Genomic DNA, 20,454 nt, shown 5'->3' on the forward strand with positions numbered 1-20,454 from the left:
ATTCAGATTTCAGCTGGGCACGTGGCTGCCTTTAGTAAGTCCAGGTAAGGTGAGGGTAGCTGAGGTGGAGAAGCAGGAACTTTCTGCCTCCATTCTCATAACTCAAATATGGATACAATGCCTTCTGGGGACACTTTGGCCCAGGTAACATTATAAATGGAAGCCATGGGGCAGGGGAGAGAGCTCTCTGGTTAAAGTACATATTGTGCAAGTGTGAGGACCAGAGTTCAGATCCGCAGAGCCCACATAAATGCTGGGTAGGTATGGTGGTCTCCCTGTAATTCAGACTTAGAAGGTAAAGACGGCATCCACAGAGCAAGCTTGCCAACAAGACTAGCCATATCGGAAGCCTTGGATTTAACAAAGAGGCCTCAGAGGATAAGATCAAAGAGAAATCAAAGTTGCTTCTCTTCATTAGCCTTGAGTCTCGGCACACATACTCATTCAAAAACAAATAAAAGCTATGAACTATAGCAAAATAAGAAAGGGAAAACCTGGATCCCAGACACTTGAAGCCCAGGCCTTCCCTGCGTTTCAACCCCCAAATTTCAATACGTGAAGAAATTTTTCTGTTGACTTTGTTTCCCTCGCTGCTTTGACTCCCTACCACTTATTGCTAATTGTAAAGGGGGTGGTTATAGGCTGTGTGAGACCTCTGCAGGAGAAGGCCGTTCCATACTATCAAGATGCTGAAACTGATGGGTGGTCATCTTCTGTCCTAAGGATGCAGAGTTGGAAAACAATCCTGCCCACCGCCTTCCCCTTTCCACCTTCAAGTGGATGGCCTCAGGGACAGAAGCAAGTGGCAAGTGGGGCCTGGCCTAGAGCAGGATGGATGACCAGGACTCCTGAAAGCTTTTATGCTTCATCAGGCTGCCAGTACGTGGTTCTCATTTGTAGTTGACTAGCTGAGATGGCTTTCAGACTTTGGTCAAACCAGTTGGGTTCAACCCCAAATTCCTTCCCTTAATATATAAAATTAGGTTATGGAATCCCCAAATTGCACCTTCAGTTACGTCATCTGTAATAGGCAGACATTTCATGATTAGCTTTTTGGCATTGGCATTGATACACACAATGAGCAATTAATAGCTTGTCGTATGATGTCTATGTAACACTTCTTTTGTGTCTTGCCATCTTTTCTAAAGATTATTATATCTTACATTTATGAGTGTTTTGCTCACATCTCTGTGTATACGCCTGGTGTCTGGAGGGGTCAGATGAGGGTGCCAGACCCCCAGGGACTGGGGCTCCAAACAGTGTAAGCCACTATGTTGGGTCCTCTGCAAGAACAGTAGGTGCTTTCAATTGCTAAGCCATCTCTCCAGCCCCCTTCGTTCTTAATCAGAATCTTTTGCACTGTCCTACCTCACACCAGGAAAGTCTTACTGCATCGAACTGTAATACAGTTGTTCCCTCAAGTAAGAGTATTGCCAACTTGGCACGTGACTCTTGATTCTTTGATTTCAGTTACTTCAAATATTGCGGGAGTAGCAATGGTCTTGGTTCCCATTCATTAATTCTCTCATTCATTTGTTTTCAGTTAGACATATCATATGCCAGGCACAGGGATAGTAATGGAGGTCCAACCTGGAAAGAAAGCACACATGGTCTTTGCTCCCAAAGAGAATACGATTAGAGGGTGCCAAGAAACAATTATAAACCATTGCAGTAACTGTCACAATAGGGAATGTGGGTCACCATTACCGAGGCAGGCAGGCAGCACCCTCAGATAGATAGATAGATATAGATGATATAGATAGAGATGCAGATATAGATATAGATAGACAGATAGATAAATAGATAGATACATAAATATAGATGATATAGAGATATAGATACAAATATAGAGAGATAGAGATAGGGAGATAGGGAGATTGTATATGTATATACACATATTCATACACCTACATGCATACACACACACGTGCATATATATATACATATATATACACATATATATATGTATATACATATATATACACATATATACACATATATATGTATATACATATATATATATATATATATATATATATATAGAGAGAGAGAGAGAGAGAGAGAGAGAGAGAGGTAAAGTTGGCTCAAAAAGGAAGGCTGGGTTGTGTAGGAGAATCCAGTGAGTGTGAGCACAGGTCCCCATGCTATCTCCAAGAATGCAGGTTTGGAATGCTGCACAGATAGAAACTGATAACTAATTGCAGGGGGAGGTGAGTAGACATGAAGAGGAAAGGTGAAGTCATGTTTCTGCTTTGGGACTTCACAAAAACACACCTGTCATCCTAGCATTTGTGATGTTGAGGCAGGAGGATTGCATAAAAAATAAAAGTAAAGGCTGGTAGGCTGGCAGACAGATGAGAAAGAGAGAATGAACGAATGAACAAACAAATGAATGAATGAATGAATGAATGAATGAATGAATTGCACCTGGGGCAGGCCTCATCAAGTTTATCATCATCATACAACACAAATGGTCAAATGGTATTGCTTTTTCAATACTTCATGTGCTCCCAGCCCTGGCATGACCCTGGAAAGATTCCTTTGTGAGATTTGTCAGCCTAACTATTTTTGTATTCTGAGCTTCAAGCCAGAGCTCTCCCCTTGCAAACCATATGATTCCTTTATTGTTAGACCCTAACAAAAAAGGATGAGACGCTGTTTTCTCTTTATCTTTTATTTGAAAATTGTAGAGAAAATGCCATTACTGTTACCATAAGAGCTTCCTTTGTCTGGGGAGATGGTGAGTTTCAGACAGGAGAGGAATAGTATTTCCTCAGTGCCTGAAAGGAAAATTCAAGCTCAGTTTCCTTTTCAAGTCATTAAATATTTTAAAGGGATATTTTGTTAAGGGGACAGAGTCTTGGGGAGCCCACATTGCAGACTTCTTAGTAAAGTCACCTGCACCTCTTGAGATGCAAACAGTACCTCATCTGTCAAGATCGCGAGAAGCCAGGACAGAATATGTGGGCCAATAGAGTGGTCTGTGCCTTCTCTCTGGACTCTGGGTTTGACCACAACCAACTTTGTCATCTTGAAGTCAGAGGTCAGAAACCAAGCCTCAGGCAGCCTGCTTGTGACTGCCACAGGGAAACAACTCAGTGTGAATTGGAGATATTTTTTGCCTCTCTTTGTCCATATCTACAAAAGAGATGTGGGATCAAGGGTAACTATTTATGACTTACTTGACCAAAAGATATACATGAAGGCTCTCACTGCGTGGCCTGGCTGCTTGGGATGTGGAGAGGGGTGAACCGATAAATATAAGAGGTGGTGGGAACAGGACTTGTCATGTTCCAAAATGATTCTCTATCCCAGCAAGAAGGGCCTTTACATCATGTCCCCTATGTAGAGGGGTGTGCTTTGTTCCCTTTTGAAACTTTACTTTGTAAGGTCTCCCTTCCACAAAGAGTGGGGTGCTTGAAGTCAATGGAACATGTCCACCTGGATAGCATACCTGAACTACAGCCCATGCTGCTGGGGCCCTAGAGTTCTTGCTCTTACAGATCTGAACCCACATCCAGGGCTGCATGGTTATCTTGCCAGGATTAGTCTACCCGAGTGCATTTTGGTGGCTGCTGGTACATATCCCTGAGCACTCTGAGTTTCTGAAGAACAGAAGTTTGACAGACTGCTCAGTAGCAATCCCCTCAAGATATACTCAAAACCTTTTCTGGTTGAGATGAAGCCAAACTGAGACGAGAAGCAGCCTGAACAGGAACTGGTGGAGCTTTGTCACTTACTTGTGTGTCAGAGTCAAGAATTTCAAGTTTAAATTCCTTTTAGGTCCTTCTGGACAGACATTCCTTGAGACAGGAAATGCAATATGCTGTATTTAATGGTTTAATCCCCTTTAAACTTTGTTGGTTCAGTACATGCATATGGATTTTCGTTTGTATGCTCTGAAGGCCTTACCAATGTTGAAATTAGGCCTGTGTCTCTCTCTCTCTTTTATCCCAGTGACTGCTACATCAAACCCCCTCACTCAGCTGGAGCCACTGCGACAGCTCTCTACCGTGTCCGTCCGTCTGATCATCTCTGCTCTACTCACAGGAAAGTTAGAATGAACCAGACATTGGAAACTCGCTGAACCTCACTCATACTGGAATTTGGAAAACAACTGGGCACAAGGCCCACATTGGCAGCCCAGTGTCACACTCAATGACTCCATCCTCTTTCTTTTCATCTGTCTGATTCCCCAACATCTGGATAGTGCTACCGTTATGCTCCCCTCTTTAATGGCTTTGATTATTGAGTTGATTTCTAATTAGATAAGATAGCTGAGTGATAGGGCTGTCACACCGTGAATGATCAGACATTTGTGATGTTCTAGACACTGCACACTCTCTCATCTGGCAGCTGCCTGGGAGTGCTGAGTTAGGTGTCTGTCTCCTCGGGCTAGACAACATAGGGAACATACGTCACAGTAAGGAAGAGAGCGCTTTTCCCATCCTGCTTAGCCCTGAACATAACTATGCTTTTGAGTGAGAACACTTCTCAGGGTCCATGGGCATCCACTGTGCTGTGAGCTGATATCCTCACAGGGGAAGGGATTCTGAAATTATCCTATTAACACTAAATTCTGATTTTGGAAAATAATAAATTAGAATGCCAGTTCCTTTGAAATAATGGCCAACATCTGTAGGATGGAAACACATTATTTCTTGAGTGTCTCCTAGGTGACAAATAGTGGAGGCATTCTCTGTCTAACATACAATGATCATTTACTTCTTTAGCACCTTAAAAGATGCAAAATAAGGATGGGATTCACATCTTACTAGGTGTGGTGTTGATCTCCTGTGTGTGACTTTATCCAGTCTCATTCACTGAAGGCGAGGTCTCTTACCTTCAATAATGACTTCATTCCTAGGTATTTCTAGACCATTCCTAGGTAGAAGTTTTTTGATTCCACACTGCTACAAGACACACCACATAGAGAGGGAGACAACAGACAAGGAAATGGAGCTGACGCCAAGAAGTGGATTTTAATGTTGTGATAGCAAACAATTTTGCTACATAGTTACACAGAAGAGATGCAGAAAAAGGAGCAACATTAGTTAAGCTAAGCTTCCCTTGTCTTCTATAATAGGTGGTCAAACACCCCATGTTTGCCTGAGATTTCTCAGTGTTAGCTTACTGAGTGGTGTCTAAAACCATGATGCTTAATGTCGATGGTGTTTGAAAAAAGAATGTTGGGGACCGGGCACTTCCGGTTTTTAGCTGGGCCCAAACCTCACTGATCCTGGCCCACAGCTCCCTGCTCCCAAACCCCATGGGACAGAGAGCTCATCGCCCAGACAAGTGGGCACTCCTGAGACTGCAGGGCAGGAGAGACCACCAGTACTGCCCACCCTTGCCCACATCCCTGGCCCAAGAGGAAACTGTATAGGGCCTCTGGGAACAGGCAGACGGGGCACTCAACGCTGCAGTCCAGACACTGCCCAGATCTGAAGGAACCCGGTCAAACAGTTCCCTGCACCCAAATCCTGTGGGAGGGAGAGCTAGACCTTGAGAGGGGCAGACACACCTGGGAAGCCAGAGGAGACTACTCTCTGCCCACAATTCTGACTCTAGAGGAAAACGCCTAGCACCATCTGGGCCCCCTGTGCACAGGGTCCAGAGCGAAGGCGGGGCAGGCGCTTCTGGTTGCTGCCCTTACAGGGAACTGACACCTGGCTCTGAGGAGCGACTCCAGGCCTGAGACTAGGGGTAAGACCAACTTTTCTACTCCAAGTGACCTGCCTGGTGGACTCAGGACACACGCCCACAGGAACACTTGAAGACCAGTAGACAGGAATGACTACATGCCTGAAAGCAGAACACTCTGTTCCCATAACTGGCTGAAAGAAAACAGGAAAACAGGTCTACAGCACTCCTGACACACAGGCCTAAAGGAAGGTCTAACCACTGTCAGAAATAGCAGAACAAGGTAACCCCAGAGACAACATGATGGCAAGAAGCAAGAGCAGGAACCCAAGCAAAAAAAAAAAAAAAACAAGACTACATGGCATCATCAGAGCCCAATTCTTCCACCAAAGCAAACACGGAATATCCAAACACGCCAGAAAAGCAAGATCTAGTTTCAAAATCACATTTGATCATGATGACGGAGGACTTCAAGAAAGACATAAAGAACTCCCTTAGAGAAATGCAGGAAAACACAAATAAACAAGCAGAAGCCTATAGGGAGGAAATGCAAAAATCCCTGAAAGAATTTCAGGAAAACACAATCAAACAGGTGAAAGAATTAAAAATGAAAATAGAAGCAATGAAGAAGGCACAAAGGGAGACAACCCTGGATATAGAAAACCAAAGGAAGAGACAAGGAGCCGTAGATACAAGCATCACCAACAGAATGCAAGAGATAGAAGACTCTCAGGAGCAGAAGTTTCCATAAAAATCATCCACACAACTGTCAAAGACAATGCAAAACGGAAAAAGCTACTGGCTCAAAACATACAGGAAATCCAGTATACAATGAGAATATCAAGCCTAAGGATAATAGGTATAGAAGAGATGAAGACTCCCAACTCAAAGGACCAGTAAATATCTTCAACAAAATCATAGAAGAAAACTTCCCTAACCTAAAGAAAGAGATGCCCATAAACATACAAGAAGCCTACAGAACTCCAAATAGATTGGACCAGAAAAGACACTCTTCCTGTCACATAATAGTCAAAACAACGAATGCACAAAACAAAGAATATTAAAAGCAGAAAGGGAAAAAGGTCAAGTAACATATAAAGGCAGACCTATCAGAATTACACCAGACTTCTCAACAGAGACTATGAAAGCCAGAAGATCCTGGACAGATGTCATACAGACCCTAAAAGAACACAAATGCCAGCCCAGGTAACTGTATCTAGCAAAACTCTCAATTAACATAGATGGAGAAACCAAGATATTCCATGACAAAACCAAATTTACACAATACCTTTCTACAAATCCAGCCCTACAAAGGATAGTAAAGGGTAAAGCCCAACACAAGAAGGCAAGCTACACCCTAGAAAAAGCAAGAAACTAATCGTTTTGCAACAAAACAAAGAGAAGACAAGCACAAACATAATCTCAGATCCAAACACGAATATAACAAGAAGCAACAATCACTATTCCTTAATATCTCTCAACATCAATGGACTCAATTCCCCAATAAAAAGACACAGATTAACAAACTGGATAGGCGGGGCTGGAGAGATGGCTCAGTGGTTAAGAACACTGACTGCTCTTCCAGAGTTCCTGAGTTCAAATCCTAGCAACCACATGGTGGCTCACAACCATCTGTATTGAGACCTGATGTTCTCTTCTGGTGTGTCTGAAGACACCTACAGTGTACTTACATATAGTAAATAAATAAATCTTAAAAAACAAACAAACAAACTGGATATGCAATGAGGACCCAACATTTTGCTGCCTACAGGAAACACACCTCAGAGACAAAGACAGACACTACCTCAGAGTAAAGGGATGGAAAACAACTTCCCAAGCAAATGATCTGAAGAAGCAAGCTGGAGTAGCCATTCTATTATCGAATAAAATTGATTTTCAACCAAAAGTAATCAAAAAAGATAAGGAAGGACACATCATATTCATCAAAGGAAAAATCCACCAAGATGAACTCTCAATCCTAAAAATCTATGCTCCAAATAAAAGGGCACCTACATACATAAAAGAAACCTTACTAAAGCTCAAAGCACACATTGCACCTCACACAATAATAGTAGGATATTTCAACACCCCACTCTCATCACTGGACAGATCATGGAAACAGAAATTAAACAGAAACATAGACAAACTAAGAGAAGTCATGAACCAAATGAACTTAACAGATACTTATAGAACATTCTATCCTAAGACAAAAGGCTATACCTTCTTCTCACCACCTCATGGTACTTTTTCCAAAACATATAATCGGTCATAAAAGAGGCCTCAACGGATACAGAAAGATAGAAATAATCCTAGGCATCCTATCAGACCACCAGGGGCTAAAGCTGGTCTTCAATAACAGTAAGGAAAGAATGCGCACATATACATGGAAGTTGAATAATGCTCTACTCAATGATAACCTGGTCAAGGAAGAAATAAAGAAAGAAATTAAAGACTTCTTAGAATTTAATGAAAATGAAGGTAAAACATACCCAAACTTATGGGACACAATGAAAGCTGTGCTAAGAGGAAAACTCATAGCTCTGAGTGCCTGCATGAAGAGACAGGAGAGAGCATATGTCAGCAGCTTCAGCACACCTAAAAGCTCTAGAACCAAAAGAAGCAAACACACCCAGGAGGGATAGACGTCAGGAGATAATCAAACTCAGAGCTGAAATCAGCCAAGTAGAAACAAAAAGGACTATACAAAGAATCAACAGAACCAAAAGCTGGTTCTTTGAGAAAATCAACAAGATAGATAAACCCTTAGCCAGACTAACCAGAGGACACAGAGAGTGTGTCCAAGTTAACAAAATCAGAAATGAAAAGGGAGACATAACAATGGAGCCAGAGGAAATTCAAAAAGTCATCAGATCCTACTACAAAAGTCGATATTCAACAAAACTTGAAAATCTGCAGGAAATGGACAATTTCCTAGACAGATACCAGGTACCAAAGTTAAATCAGGAACAAATAAACTGTTTAAACAATTCCATAACTCCTAAAGAAATAGAAGCAGTCATTAAAAGTCTCCCAACCAAAAAGAGCCCAGGTCCAGATGGGTTCAGTGCAGAATTCTATCAGACCTTCATAGAAGACCTCATACCAACACTATCCAAACTATTCCACAAAATTGAAACAGATGGAGCCCTACCAAATTCCTTCTATGAAGCCACAATTACTCTTATACCTAAACCACACAAAGACACAACAAAGAAAGAGAACTTCAGACCAATTTCCCTTATGAATATCGATGCAAAAATACTCAATAAAATTCTGGCAAACCGAATCCAAGAGCACATCAAAACAATCATCCACCATGACCAAGTAGGCTTCATCCCAGGCATGCAGGGATGGTTTAATATATGGAAAACCATCAACATAATCCACTATATAAACAAACTGAAAGATAAAAACCACATAATCATTTCATTAGATGCTGAGAAAGCATTTGACAAAATTCAACACCCATTCATGATAAAAGTCCTGGAAAGATCATGAATTCAAGGCCCATACCTAAACATAGTAAAAGTCGTATACAGCAAACTAGTAGTTAACATTAAACTAAATAGAGAGAAATTTGAATAATCCCACTAAAATCAGGAACTAGACCAGGCTGCCCACTCTCTCCCTACTTATTAAATATAGTTCTTGAAGTCCTAGCCAGAGCAATCAGACAACAAAAGGAGATCAAAGGGATACAGATTGGAAAGGAAGAAGTCAAAATATCACTATTTGCAGACGATATGATGTATATTTAAGTGATCCCAAATATTCTACCAGAGAAGTACTAAAGCTGATAAACACCTTCAGCAAAGTGGCTGGGTATAAAATTAACTCAAATAAATCAGTAGCCTTCCTTTACACAAAAGAGAAACAAGCTGAGAAAGAAATTAGGGAAATGACACCCTTTATAATAGTCCCAAATAGTATAGAATACCTCTGTGTGACTTTAAACAAGCAAGTGAAATATCTGTATGATAAGAATGTCCAGCCTCTGAAGAAAGAAATTGAAGATCTCAGAAGATGGAAAGATCTCCCATGCTCATGGATTGGCAGGATTAATATAGTAAAAATGGCCATTTTACCAAAAAAGATCTACAGATTCAATGCAATCCCCATCAAAATTCCAACCCAATTCTTCATAGAGTTAGACAGAACAATTTGCAAGTTCATTTGGAATAACAATAACAATAAACCCAGGATACCTAAAACTATCCTCAACAATAAAAAGACTTCCGGGGGAATAACTATCCCTGAACTCAAGCAGTATTACAGAGCAATAGTGATAAAAACTGTATGGTATTGGTACAGAGACAGACAGATAGACTAGTGGAATAGAATTGAAGACCCAGAAATGAACCCACACACCTATGGTCACTTGATTTTTTACAAAGGAGCCAAAACCATCCAATGGAAAAAAGATAGCATTTTCAGCAAATGGTGCTGGTTCAACTGGAGGTCAGCATGTAGAAGAATGCAGATCGATCCATTCTTATCACCCTGTACAAACTAAAGTCCAAGTGGATCAAGGACCTCCACATCAAACTAGGTACACTCAAACTAATAGAAGAAAAAGTGGGGAAGCATCTTGAACACATGGGCACTGGAGAAAGTTTCCTGAACAAAACACCAATGGCTTATGCTCTAAGATCAAGAATCGACAAATGTGATCTCATAAAACTGCAAAGCTTCTGTAAGGCAAAGGACACTGTTGTTAGGACAAAATAGCAACCAACAGATTGGGAAAAGATCTTTACCAATCCTACAACTGATAGAAGGCTTATATCTAAACAGAGCTAAACAAAGAATTCACAGCTGAGGAATGCCGAATGGCTGAGAAACACCTAAGGAGATGTTCAACATCTTTAGTCATAAGGGAAATGCAAATCAAAACAACCCTGAGATTTCACCTCACACCAGTCAGAATGACTAAGATCAAAAACTCAAGTGACAGCAGATGCTGGTGAGGATGTGGAGAAAGAGGAACACTCCTCCATTGTTGGTGAGATTGCAGACTGGTATAACCATTCTGGAAATCAGTCTGGAGGTTCCTCAGAAAAGTGGACATTTCACTACCTGAGGACCCAACTATACCTCCCTTGGGCATATACCCAAAAGAAGCCCCAACATATAACAAAGACACATGCTCCACTATATTCATAGCAGCCTTATTTATAATAGCCAGAAGCTGGAAAGAACTCAGATGCTCTTCAACAGAGGAGAGGATTCAGAAAATGTGGTACATCTACACAATGGAATATTACTCAGCTATCAAAAACAATGACTTTCTGAAATTCATAGGCAAATGGATGGAACTGCAAAATATCATCCTGAGTGAGGTAACCCAATTACAGAAAAACACACATGGTTTGCACTTATTGATAAGTGGATATTAGCCCAAATGCTCGAATTACCCTAGATGCACAGAACACTTGAAACTCAAGAAGGATGACCAAAATGCGAATGTTTCACTCCTTCTTTAAAAGGGGAACAAGAATACCCTTGGCAGGGAATAGGGAGGCAAAGTTTAGAGCAGAGACTGAAGGAACACCCATTCAGAGCCTGCCCCACATGTGGCCCATACATATACAGCCACCAAACTAGATAAGATGGATGAAGCAAAGAAGTGCAGGCTGACAGGAACCGGATGTAGATCTCTCCTGAGAGACACAGTCAGAATACGGCAAATACATAGGTGAATGCCAGCAGCAAATCACTGAACTGAGAACAGGACCCCCGTTGAAGGATTCAGAGAAAGGACTGGAAGAGCTTGAAGGGGCTCGAGACCCCATATGAACAACAATGTCAACCAACCAGAGCTTCCAGGGACTAAGCCACTACCTAAAGACTAAACATGGACTGACCCTGGACTCTGACCTCATAGGTAGCAATGAATATTCTAGTAAGATCACCAGTGGAAGGGGAAACCCTGGGTCCTGCTAAGACTGAAGCCCCAGTGAACTAGATTGTTGGGGGGAGAGCGGCAATGGGGGGAGGATGGGGAGGGGAACACCCATAAAGAAGGGGAGGGGGAGGGATTAGGGGGATGTTGTCTTGTAATAACAAAGGGAAAAGTAATAACAATTGAAATGTAAATAAGAAATACCCAAGTTAAGATGGAGGGGAAAAAAGAGAGAGAAAGAAAAAAAAAAAAAAAGAATGTCATTGCTGCCAGTCATCCTGCTCTAAGGGTACATGACTAAACCAAACAAGATTTAGAACAACTTTCCTTTAGGGGGCCCTCAGTGTTTGACAGATAGGAATGAGAGAGATGTGATAACAAAGTAGGTAAGTACATCCCACAGTTGAGCGGAGTAGATGCACTAAGGAGAATAGAAGAAAAGGTAGTGGGGATATAAAGGTGGAAGAGTGAGGAGTCCTTGGGAAGAGAAGTGTCCAGAATATCCTGAAGGAAGTGAGGGAGAAGGTAAATATGTGGAAGGAAGGGGTGCTTCAGCCGTGGAAAGGGAGCCAGGGATGTTAAGCACTGGCTTGTCCGAGTGCCCCAGCTCCCAAGTAACAACTCAGAGGTTTATTATTTATTAATAAATGCCTCAACCCTAAGTTAGACTGGTTTCCTGACTAGTTTATGACTCAGTACCTATTTATACTACTCGATGTGGAACCAACTCCGCCTATATGCATGTCTGCCACGTGGCTGGTTACTTCCCCTCAGTTTCATACATCCAAGTTCCCTGAGCTGGGTTGGAGAAATTCCCTCACCTGACTATCTCCCAGAGTTCCTCTCTTCCTGCCAGATGTCCCACCCTCTGATCCTGCCTCGGCTTATTTTCGTTGGGTTTTTATTTTAACCAATCAAGAGGTACCTGAGGCAGTCAAGGAAGGACAAGAGACACATTTCTACACAGTGCATATAAACATTATCCCAAAAGGTATGTTAAACAGAGAGGGAGGCAGAGAGTGGCAGGAGACCAGTCAGCCATAGTTTGTGTTCTGAGCCTCAGCTGTGTATTTCTCTAGTGTACACAGCAGGAGAAGCTTTGGAGGCTATGGTCAAGACCCGGTCTTTGATGCTCAACAAAAGAGAAAGGAAGGCATACTTTCTGAGTAGTACAAGAGTCCCAGAAATTGTGACAGGAAGGAAGGTGAACACGTCCATGCCCATGGTCCTGGGCATCGACGATCAGCAAGCAAAATCACATCACACTGGCCCTTCACTGCTGTCCTGCATCTGAAAACGAACTTCTGTGACTCTACCATTACCTTCTGTTTCCTGCTTTGGCTCTATTTTGAGGTCTGTGCAGAGACTAGCAGGATATTTTCAGAATTGGCTTTTCTACAAGTAGACATCCCCAATTCTTTCTCACACTCCTAAAAAACATCTCCATTGTGAAAAGCAAAATTTTAAAAAGGTACACACTGTGTACACTGACAATTGCAGAACAGTATGTCCTACAAGCTTACATATATTGGAGAGGCTAGGGTAGTATTAATACTGAATCTGTGTGCAATGGAAGAATCCTCCTATTTTTATGCTGTTCTTTATTTTTCATGTCTTCATGTGCTTATTTTTGTTCTGTGCCATAACTGTAACCATAACTAATTGGGCCCATATTAGAAGCATGCCTTCTGAAGGAAGGCATAAATTACATCTGTTTTCCTTGCTTGGTGTAACTCAAGACACGCTGTCATCTGTACAACTGCAGAAAGTCCAGATTTAGGCAGTTTTCATCACCCCACAGAAGCCTAATAAGTATGGGGTCAGCTGTGGAGAATATGCCTAGAGTACTGGGATTTTGTAGCAATGGTCCCTGGCAAGTCTTGCATGAAGGGAGGCCTGGCTAAGGCTCTCCACTGAGAGTCAAATACGTAAGAACTCAATATACTGGAATCTCAGTGTGTCTGTGTGAATGTGTGGGGTTAGGCACCCCCATGCCCAGCACCCTCTCTCATGTTTCCCTCTTTTCCTCCACCTCCTGAACTTGGAAACATCTGTTTACCCCACTGTGTCAGCACTGTATTACCTGCAGCCTCTCTCACAGCAGGACATCTTTATTCAAAGCTCACTGGTAACTTCTGTCTTGAAACATGACTCTCAAAACCTTTAAACACCACACTTTCCTGGGTTTCCTTCTCTCAATATTCCTCTGCTACACCCTTCCTCCTTGATCCCCAAAGCCACTCATGGGATTCTTCAGGGTTGGCCTTGACCAGTTTTTTTCCTCAGGACATTCTCCTAGCAGGTGATCCCACCCATTTTCATTCTTTCTAATTCTTGAACCCTGGCGATAAGTAAATTTAAGTCTCTCATCTAGATCTGTTCTCTGAACACTAGGTTCATATGTCCACCTGTCTCTGTAACACCTATACTTGGATCTCTCAGAGCATCTCAGAACTGCTGCACCCCAAATGGACCATTTGATTTCTAGAAATAAGCGCCTGTCTCTGAAAGGTAACCCTGAGTCCTGTCTACCTCAAGGAATACCATCACCATTTATTCGACTTCCTCCATCTCCAGTCAGTAGCATGGGTTCAGCTAGAAATGTCTTAAAGAGGTAATTCTACCATACACTTTAAATTCTTCAAAAGCTCACTGCAATTAAAATCCACTCTAAAACATTTAACATAGCTGTTAAGCTCCAATATTAACCATCTCATGTGATCCCTCTAGCTCCGCTTAAACATTTAAACTAACGAATGTGCATTTCTTCTCTCTGTCTGTCCCTCAAGCTGTGTGAGCTTCCTTTCTGTTCTTCCACAAAGCCATCCTTCCCCAGGGTCTTCCGTGTGCTTTCTCTGCTGCTTGGGAAACTCTCTCCTAAGACTCTCAGCAACTCAGCTTCTGGGAGTATACTCTGTTCAAAACTCAAAGCCTGATCCCCGTTCTCATCAGAGTAATCTCATTATCACCCTCAGAAGTATGGCACTGTGCAGTTATTCAATTATTTATGCACACTTTTGCTTGACTCTCGCAGTGAGTTGCAGGCTCCACAAAGGCACAACCTTGGGCTGGCTTCACTCTGGAACCATCAGTTCCCTTTACAAGGGCTGGCATGTAACCAATACTCTGTCTGCCAAATGATCTAAGGGAATGCACCTGTGGCACTGGTCCTCAACCCACTCTGCAAATCACTTCACTTGAACAAACTAATCCAAAATCCAAAATCAGTACCTGAGCCCCACCCTCAGAGCCTCCAGCTTACTTAGCATGATATGGAGATCTGGTTTCAGTAATTTTAGAAAGCCCATCGGGGGCTTCTTACATCTTGGGTGGGGCAGTTACTCCCCAAATGGACAATGAGGTCTAGTAAGATATTACCTAAATCTTACATTGGGGGAAAAGGCTTCTTAAAATTAATCTGTAAATGACTAGAGGAGAAAGCAAATTAATTGATTTGCAACAATAACAGTGGCCAGGAGTGTTCTTGGTGTGGATTTAGAGGGAATGAGATGGTTTATAGTAACACTTACACAGAGAGGGCTGAGTTATATAAATTATACTGTAATCTCTAAGGAGTGAAAAGAGGTACTCAGAATCTTGGGCTGTAAACTTCGGCAAGCTACGGTAGTGACTGTGGCCATGCCTTCCTGATCCAATAAGTACAGCGTTTCCTTTTCTTCATCCTTTGTTCTAAAGAATTGACAAACTCCCCATAGAGAACTGGAAGGGGTCATTTTCTTTTGTGTCACTCTCTCCTTTCCTCATGGCCCCCAGCACACAGTGTGGGTCCCTACCTAGCCAGGGAGGAGCCATCTAAAATATGGCCTCATGATGATTTTAGTGTGGAGAACTGGGGAGGCCAAAGGCAAGCTGGAGTTCCAGGAGGTATGGGCAGCATCTATAAGCATAGATTCCTGAGCTCTGCAAAATAAAGAGATAAATGGGAAGGACTCCATGAAGGGAGAAACTCCTGGGTGTCTCCTAATAGATGTGACCCGCCTAAAATTAATGACCCCTAATACCTACACTGCTTTATGACTATACATATTGACCCCCCTTTAAAGGGTTTGTGGTAAAAAAAAACTCTAAAGATTTAGATCAGGATTCAGAACTAGGGTCTGTATGAATATTATAAATTTAGGTAAACATTTTCCAACCTCTTTGCAGCCCTGGGTTCCTGGTGTGGATTTAGAGGGAGCAAGATGGTTTATGCTTCAAGAATGACCTGTGACCCCCAGAGGCTACAGCCTGTCAGCCCCTCTGATCCTCATTTTATTGGCGTGTACAGCTTCATTTTTAATTACTAAAAAAATTTGGTGTTTAAAATAAGGGTTTCAGGGGTTCGGGATTTAGCTCAGTGGTAGAGTGCTTGCCTAGCAAGCGCAAGGCCCTGGGTTCGGTCCCCAGCTCCGAGAAAAATAAAATAAAATAAAATAAGGGTTTCAGAGGCATTAACTGCTCTGCAAATACAGGCTCCTTGCAAGGCGCTGCTCTTGACATGCCTCCTCCCCTTCTCCCTCTGTCCCAGCCCACCCCTTTTCTTCCTTGAGTCATCTATCATATATCCACGTTTCCAAGTTCAATATGAATTAAGATACAGCGTAAGCTCAGGACGGCTCTTCTTGTGACCATTTGGGAGTCCAGGCTCTCCTTGCATCAGGCCTAGCTGGAGGCCAAGGTAAGAACTGGGACTTGGATTAAATCATCCTGCCCTTCAGATACTGCTGGTTAGCCTGCCCATCAGAACTCTCTGTTCGTCTCCGAATGGGCTTCTCCTCTGAATTGCACCCAGAGATGGAGAGCGAGGTAACCGAGTCTGTTAATAAGTCGGAGTGCCTCCCCTGCAAACCAGCTTTTCTTTCCTCTTTGTGATGCTGGGTCAAGATCTGTTTAGTTAACCTTTCCCGGCTCAGTGACTAGAAAAGGCCTGCTCTTTCCAGTGAGTGACATAATCCACAAATGCTCCATCCTCGACCTTCCTGTAAGACCGAGTTGTTATCTTGGCTTGTGTGTCCCACCTTGAGCCTGTACCTTTTCCCCACAGTCCGAAGCCAGTCCTTGCCATACTCCTGCCTGTTGCTCTCTGGCATGGGCTGCAGTGCTAACTTTATCCCAGGAGGGTTCTGATTTCTCTCACTTATGGCATCTAGGTAATCAAGTTAACACCACTTTTCCAGGCTTGCTTTTTCAAATCAACAAATGCGTGTGAAAGTGTTTACTATATATGGAAAGTTCCATACTCTCTGTTTCTGCTAGACATAGAATTCCTCAGACTACCCTCATAGAATACTCACTACTGTAATACATAAAGTTTTATTATAGATGTATAAAAGACGTGGAGGAAGTACAATCCCTACACCAGAGAGATCTATTTTGCTAGGGTGAATAATCCAGTTAGCAAGGTGTGGGCAGGGAACACCCTAGTGGTGTATGTGTGTGTGTGTGTGTGTGTGTGTGTGTGTGTGTGTGTGTGTGTGTGTGTGTGTGTGTGTGTGTGTGTGTGTGAGTAGCAAGTACATTGCCTTCTTGAGCCCATTATCCCCTGTTGGTTGCAGGGCTGTTTTCTAGGCAGGCACCTGTACAAATTGGTGCTGAAATTGGGTTGTATGGGACAAAGGATTAGTGTCAACAAGAGTCTGTGCTGGCTGCCTCAGAACTAGCTACCAAGGGCAACTTCAAAGGAGAAAGAGATTGTCCAAGAGGGACTGTCATTAAATTTTTGGCTGGTGTGAGCTATAACCTCCTAGAAATCATCAATAAACCATGACCAAATAAATAAACTGACTACAAGTTTGGAATGGTGTAAAATCAGAGACATCCTAGGGAAAGATAGTCATGGACTACGTAAATATATTTCATTTTCTTAGTTTTTCTTCCTTCAAAAAGGTGTTATAAGCACCTTCTAACACTGACTAGATTTTTATATTCTTTTTCATTCAGAAATATTGATAACCATGAGCAAAATTAAAACCATTCATAGTTTCAATACTCAGAGATAACCACAACTAACAAAGTATCCCCACCCATCTTTCATATATAAATATAGCCTCTATATTGTGTGTGAAAGAGTCTTTGACTATACAAGCAATTCCAACAATATTGTCTATGTATATTTTCTTTATAATTCAACAGGTTCATAATATTTGTAAAATCTTACTGCTGTTTTCATTCAACATTTGATATAAGTATTAATCCTTTTGATTACATCTTGAAAATTACAATGTGAAGATTGTAGTTCTTCACATAGACTACCATAATGTACACAATGAATTCCATATTGTTAGATAATTATAGTATTTCGGCACTATTTGCTGTCATGCATAATATTACTACAGGAATGTTACTGCATGGATGGCATAACTATATTTAGTCAGGGCATCTTTTCACACACTGAAAAGCACTTTGTCGTTGGAGGTAGAATTTTATACTTGCCTGAAATGAAGCTGACCAGATAGAGCCCCAGTGGTCCATGCAGAGTTTCAAAGGGCTTGCCAAAAGCATTGTACATGAAGAAGGCTGTCCCCACCATGGTTAAGACGACAAGAATCATGGAGAAGAGAATAATATTGACGTGGATGCTTACAGGGATGGCTTGAACCAAATCTGGGAAGACTGAGGATAAACCAAGATTTAGAGGAATTTTATGGTCAGTACTCTGCAATTTCAACTTAAAAATGTAAGCCTTCTTCTCTTACATGCTTTCAAACAATCACTAAAAAGCATTTTGATGAAGACATTTTTCTCTCCCTTTACAAGGGGTTTGCCTAAAGATTTAAAAGTGGAATCATTTCATAGACCTCACCAGTATAATACGGCACTGGAGAGTGCCAGGATTCTTCTGCCCTTGATTATACGACGGTGGATTTGTAACTCAAAAGTGGACATTTGGATGACCAGTGTTTTAATGATAGTTCTCCTCAATCACTTTTTTTGATATATTTTTTTTTATTAACTTGAGTATTTCTTATATACATTTTGAGTGTTATTCCCTTTCCCGGTATCCGGGCAAACATCCCCCTCCCCCCTCCCCTTCCTTATGGGTGTTCCCCTCCCAACCCTCCCCCCATTGCCGCCCTCCCCCCATAGACTAGTTCACTGGGGGTTCAGTCTTAGCAGGACCCAGGGCTTCCCCTTCCACTGGTGCTCTTACTAGGATATTCATTGCTACCTATGAGGTCAGAGTCCAGGGTCAGTCCATGTATAGTCTTTAGGTAGTGGCTTAGTCCCTGGAAGCTCTGGTTGCTTGGCATTGTTGTACATATGAGGTCTCGAGCCCCTTCAAGCTCTTCCAGTTCTTTCTCTGATTCCTTCAACGGGGGTCCTATTCTCAGTTCAGTGGTTTGCTGCTGGCATTCGCCACTATATTTGCTGTATTCTGGCTGTGTCTCTCAGGAGCGATCTACATCCGGCTCCTGTCGGTCTGCACTTCTTTGCTTCATCCATCTTGTCTAATTGGGTGGCTGTATATGTATGGGCCACATGTGGGGCAGGCTCTGAATGGGTGTTCCTTCAGTCTCTGTTTTAATCTTTGCCTCTCTCTTCCCTGCCAAGGGTATTCTTGTTCCCCTTTTAAAGAAGGAGTGAAGCATTCACATTTTGATCATCCGTCTTGAGTTTCATTTGTTCTAGGCATCTACGGTAATTCAAGCATTTGGGCTAATAGCCACTTATCAATGAGTGCATACCATGTATGTCTTTCTGTGATTGGGTTAGCTCACTCAGGATGATGTTTTCCAGTTCCAACCATTTGCCTACGAATTTCATAAACTCGTTGTTTTTGATAGCTGAGTAATATTCCATTGTGTAGATGTACCACATTTTCTGTATCCATTCCTCTGTTGAAGGGCATCTGGGTTCTTTCCAGGTTCTGGCTATTATAAATAAGGCTGCAATGAACATAGTGGAGCACATGTCTTTTTTATATGTTGGGGCATCTTTTGGGTATATGCCCAAGAGAGGTATAGCTGGATCCTCAGGCAGTTCAATGTCCAATTTTCTGAGGATCCTCCAGACTGATTTCCAGAATGGTTGTACCAGTTTGCAATCCCACCAACAATGGAGGAGTGTTCCTCTTTCTCCACATCCTCGCCAGCATCTATTGTCCCCTGAGTTTTTGATCTTAGCCATTCTCACTGGTGTGAGGTGAAATCTCAGGGTTGTTTTGATTTGCATTTCCCTTATGACTAAAGATGTTGAACATTTCTTTAGGTGTTTCTCAGCCATTCGGCATTCCTCAGCTGTGAATTGTTTGTTTAGCTCTGAACCCCATTTTTTAATAGGGTTATTTGTTTCCCTGTGGTCTAACTTCTTGAGTTCTTTGTATATTTTGGAGATAAGGCCTCTATCTGTTGTAGGATTGGTAAAGATCTTTTCCCAATCTGTTGGTTGCTGTTTTGTCCTATCCACAGTGTCCTTTGCCTTACAGAAGCTTTGCAGTTTTATGAGATCCCATTTGTCGATTCTTGATCTTAGAGCGTAAGCCATTGGTGTTTTGTTTAGGAAATTTTTTCCAGTGCCCATGTGTTCCAGATGCTTCCCTAGTTTTTCTTCTATTAGTTTGAGTGTGTCTGGTTTGATGTGGAGGTCCTTGATCCACTTGGACTTAAGCTTTGTACAGGGTGATAAGCATGGATCGATCTGCATTCTTCTACATGTTGACCTCCAGTTGAACCAGCACCATTTGCTGAAAATGCTATCTTTTTTTCTATTTGATGGTTTTGGCTCCTTTGTCAAAAATCAAGTGACCATAGGTGTGTGGGTTCATTTCTGGGTCTTCAATTCTATTCCATTGGTCTATCTGTCTGTCTCTGTACCAATACCATGCAGTTTTTATCACTATTGCTCTGTAATACTGCTTGAGTTCAGGGATAGTGATTCCCCCTGAAGTCCTTTTATTGTTGAGGATAGCT

At 42.1% G+C, this 20,454-nt stretch overlaps 1 protein-coding gene across 1 annotated transcript in view; it reads right to left on the reverse strand.

The window, feature by feature from the left end:
- Positions 1 to 20,454, reverse strand: part of Clrn1 (clarin 1) — a 46,915-nt gene that overhangs the window by 1,142 nt on the left and 25,319 nt on the right. The window contains exon 2 of the mRNA NM_153299.2: positions 17,978 to 18,157. Within this exon, the coding sequence (NP_695211.2) occupies positions 17,978 to 18,157 (180 nt within the window). The remainder of the gene's footprint in view (positions 1 to 17,977; positions 18,158 to 20,454) is intronic.

This window comes from Rattus norvegicus, chromosome 2 (genome assembly GCF_036323735.1).
Source record: "Rattus norvegicus strain BN/NHsdMcwi chromosome 2, GRCr8, whole genome shotgun sequence".
In the NCBI taxonomy this organism is placed as follows: Eukaryota; Metazoa; Chordata; class Mammalia; order Rodentia; family Muridae; genus Rattus; species Rattus norvegicus.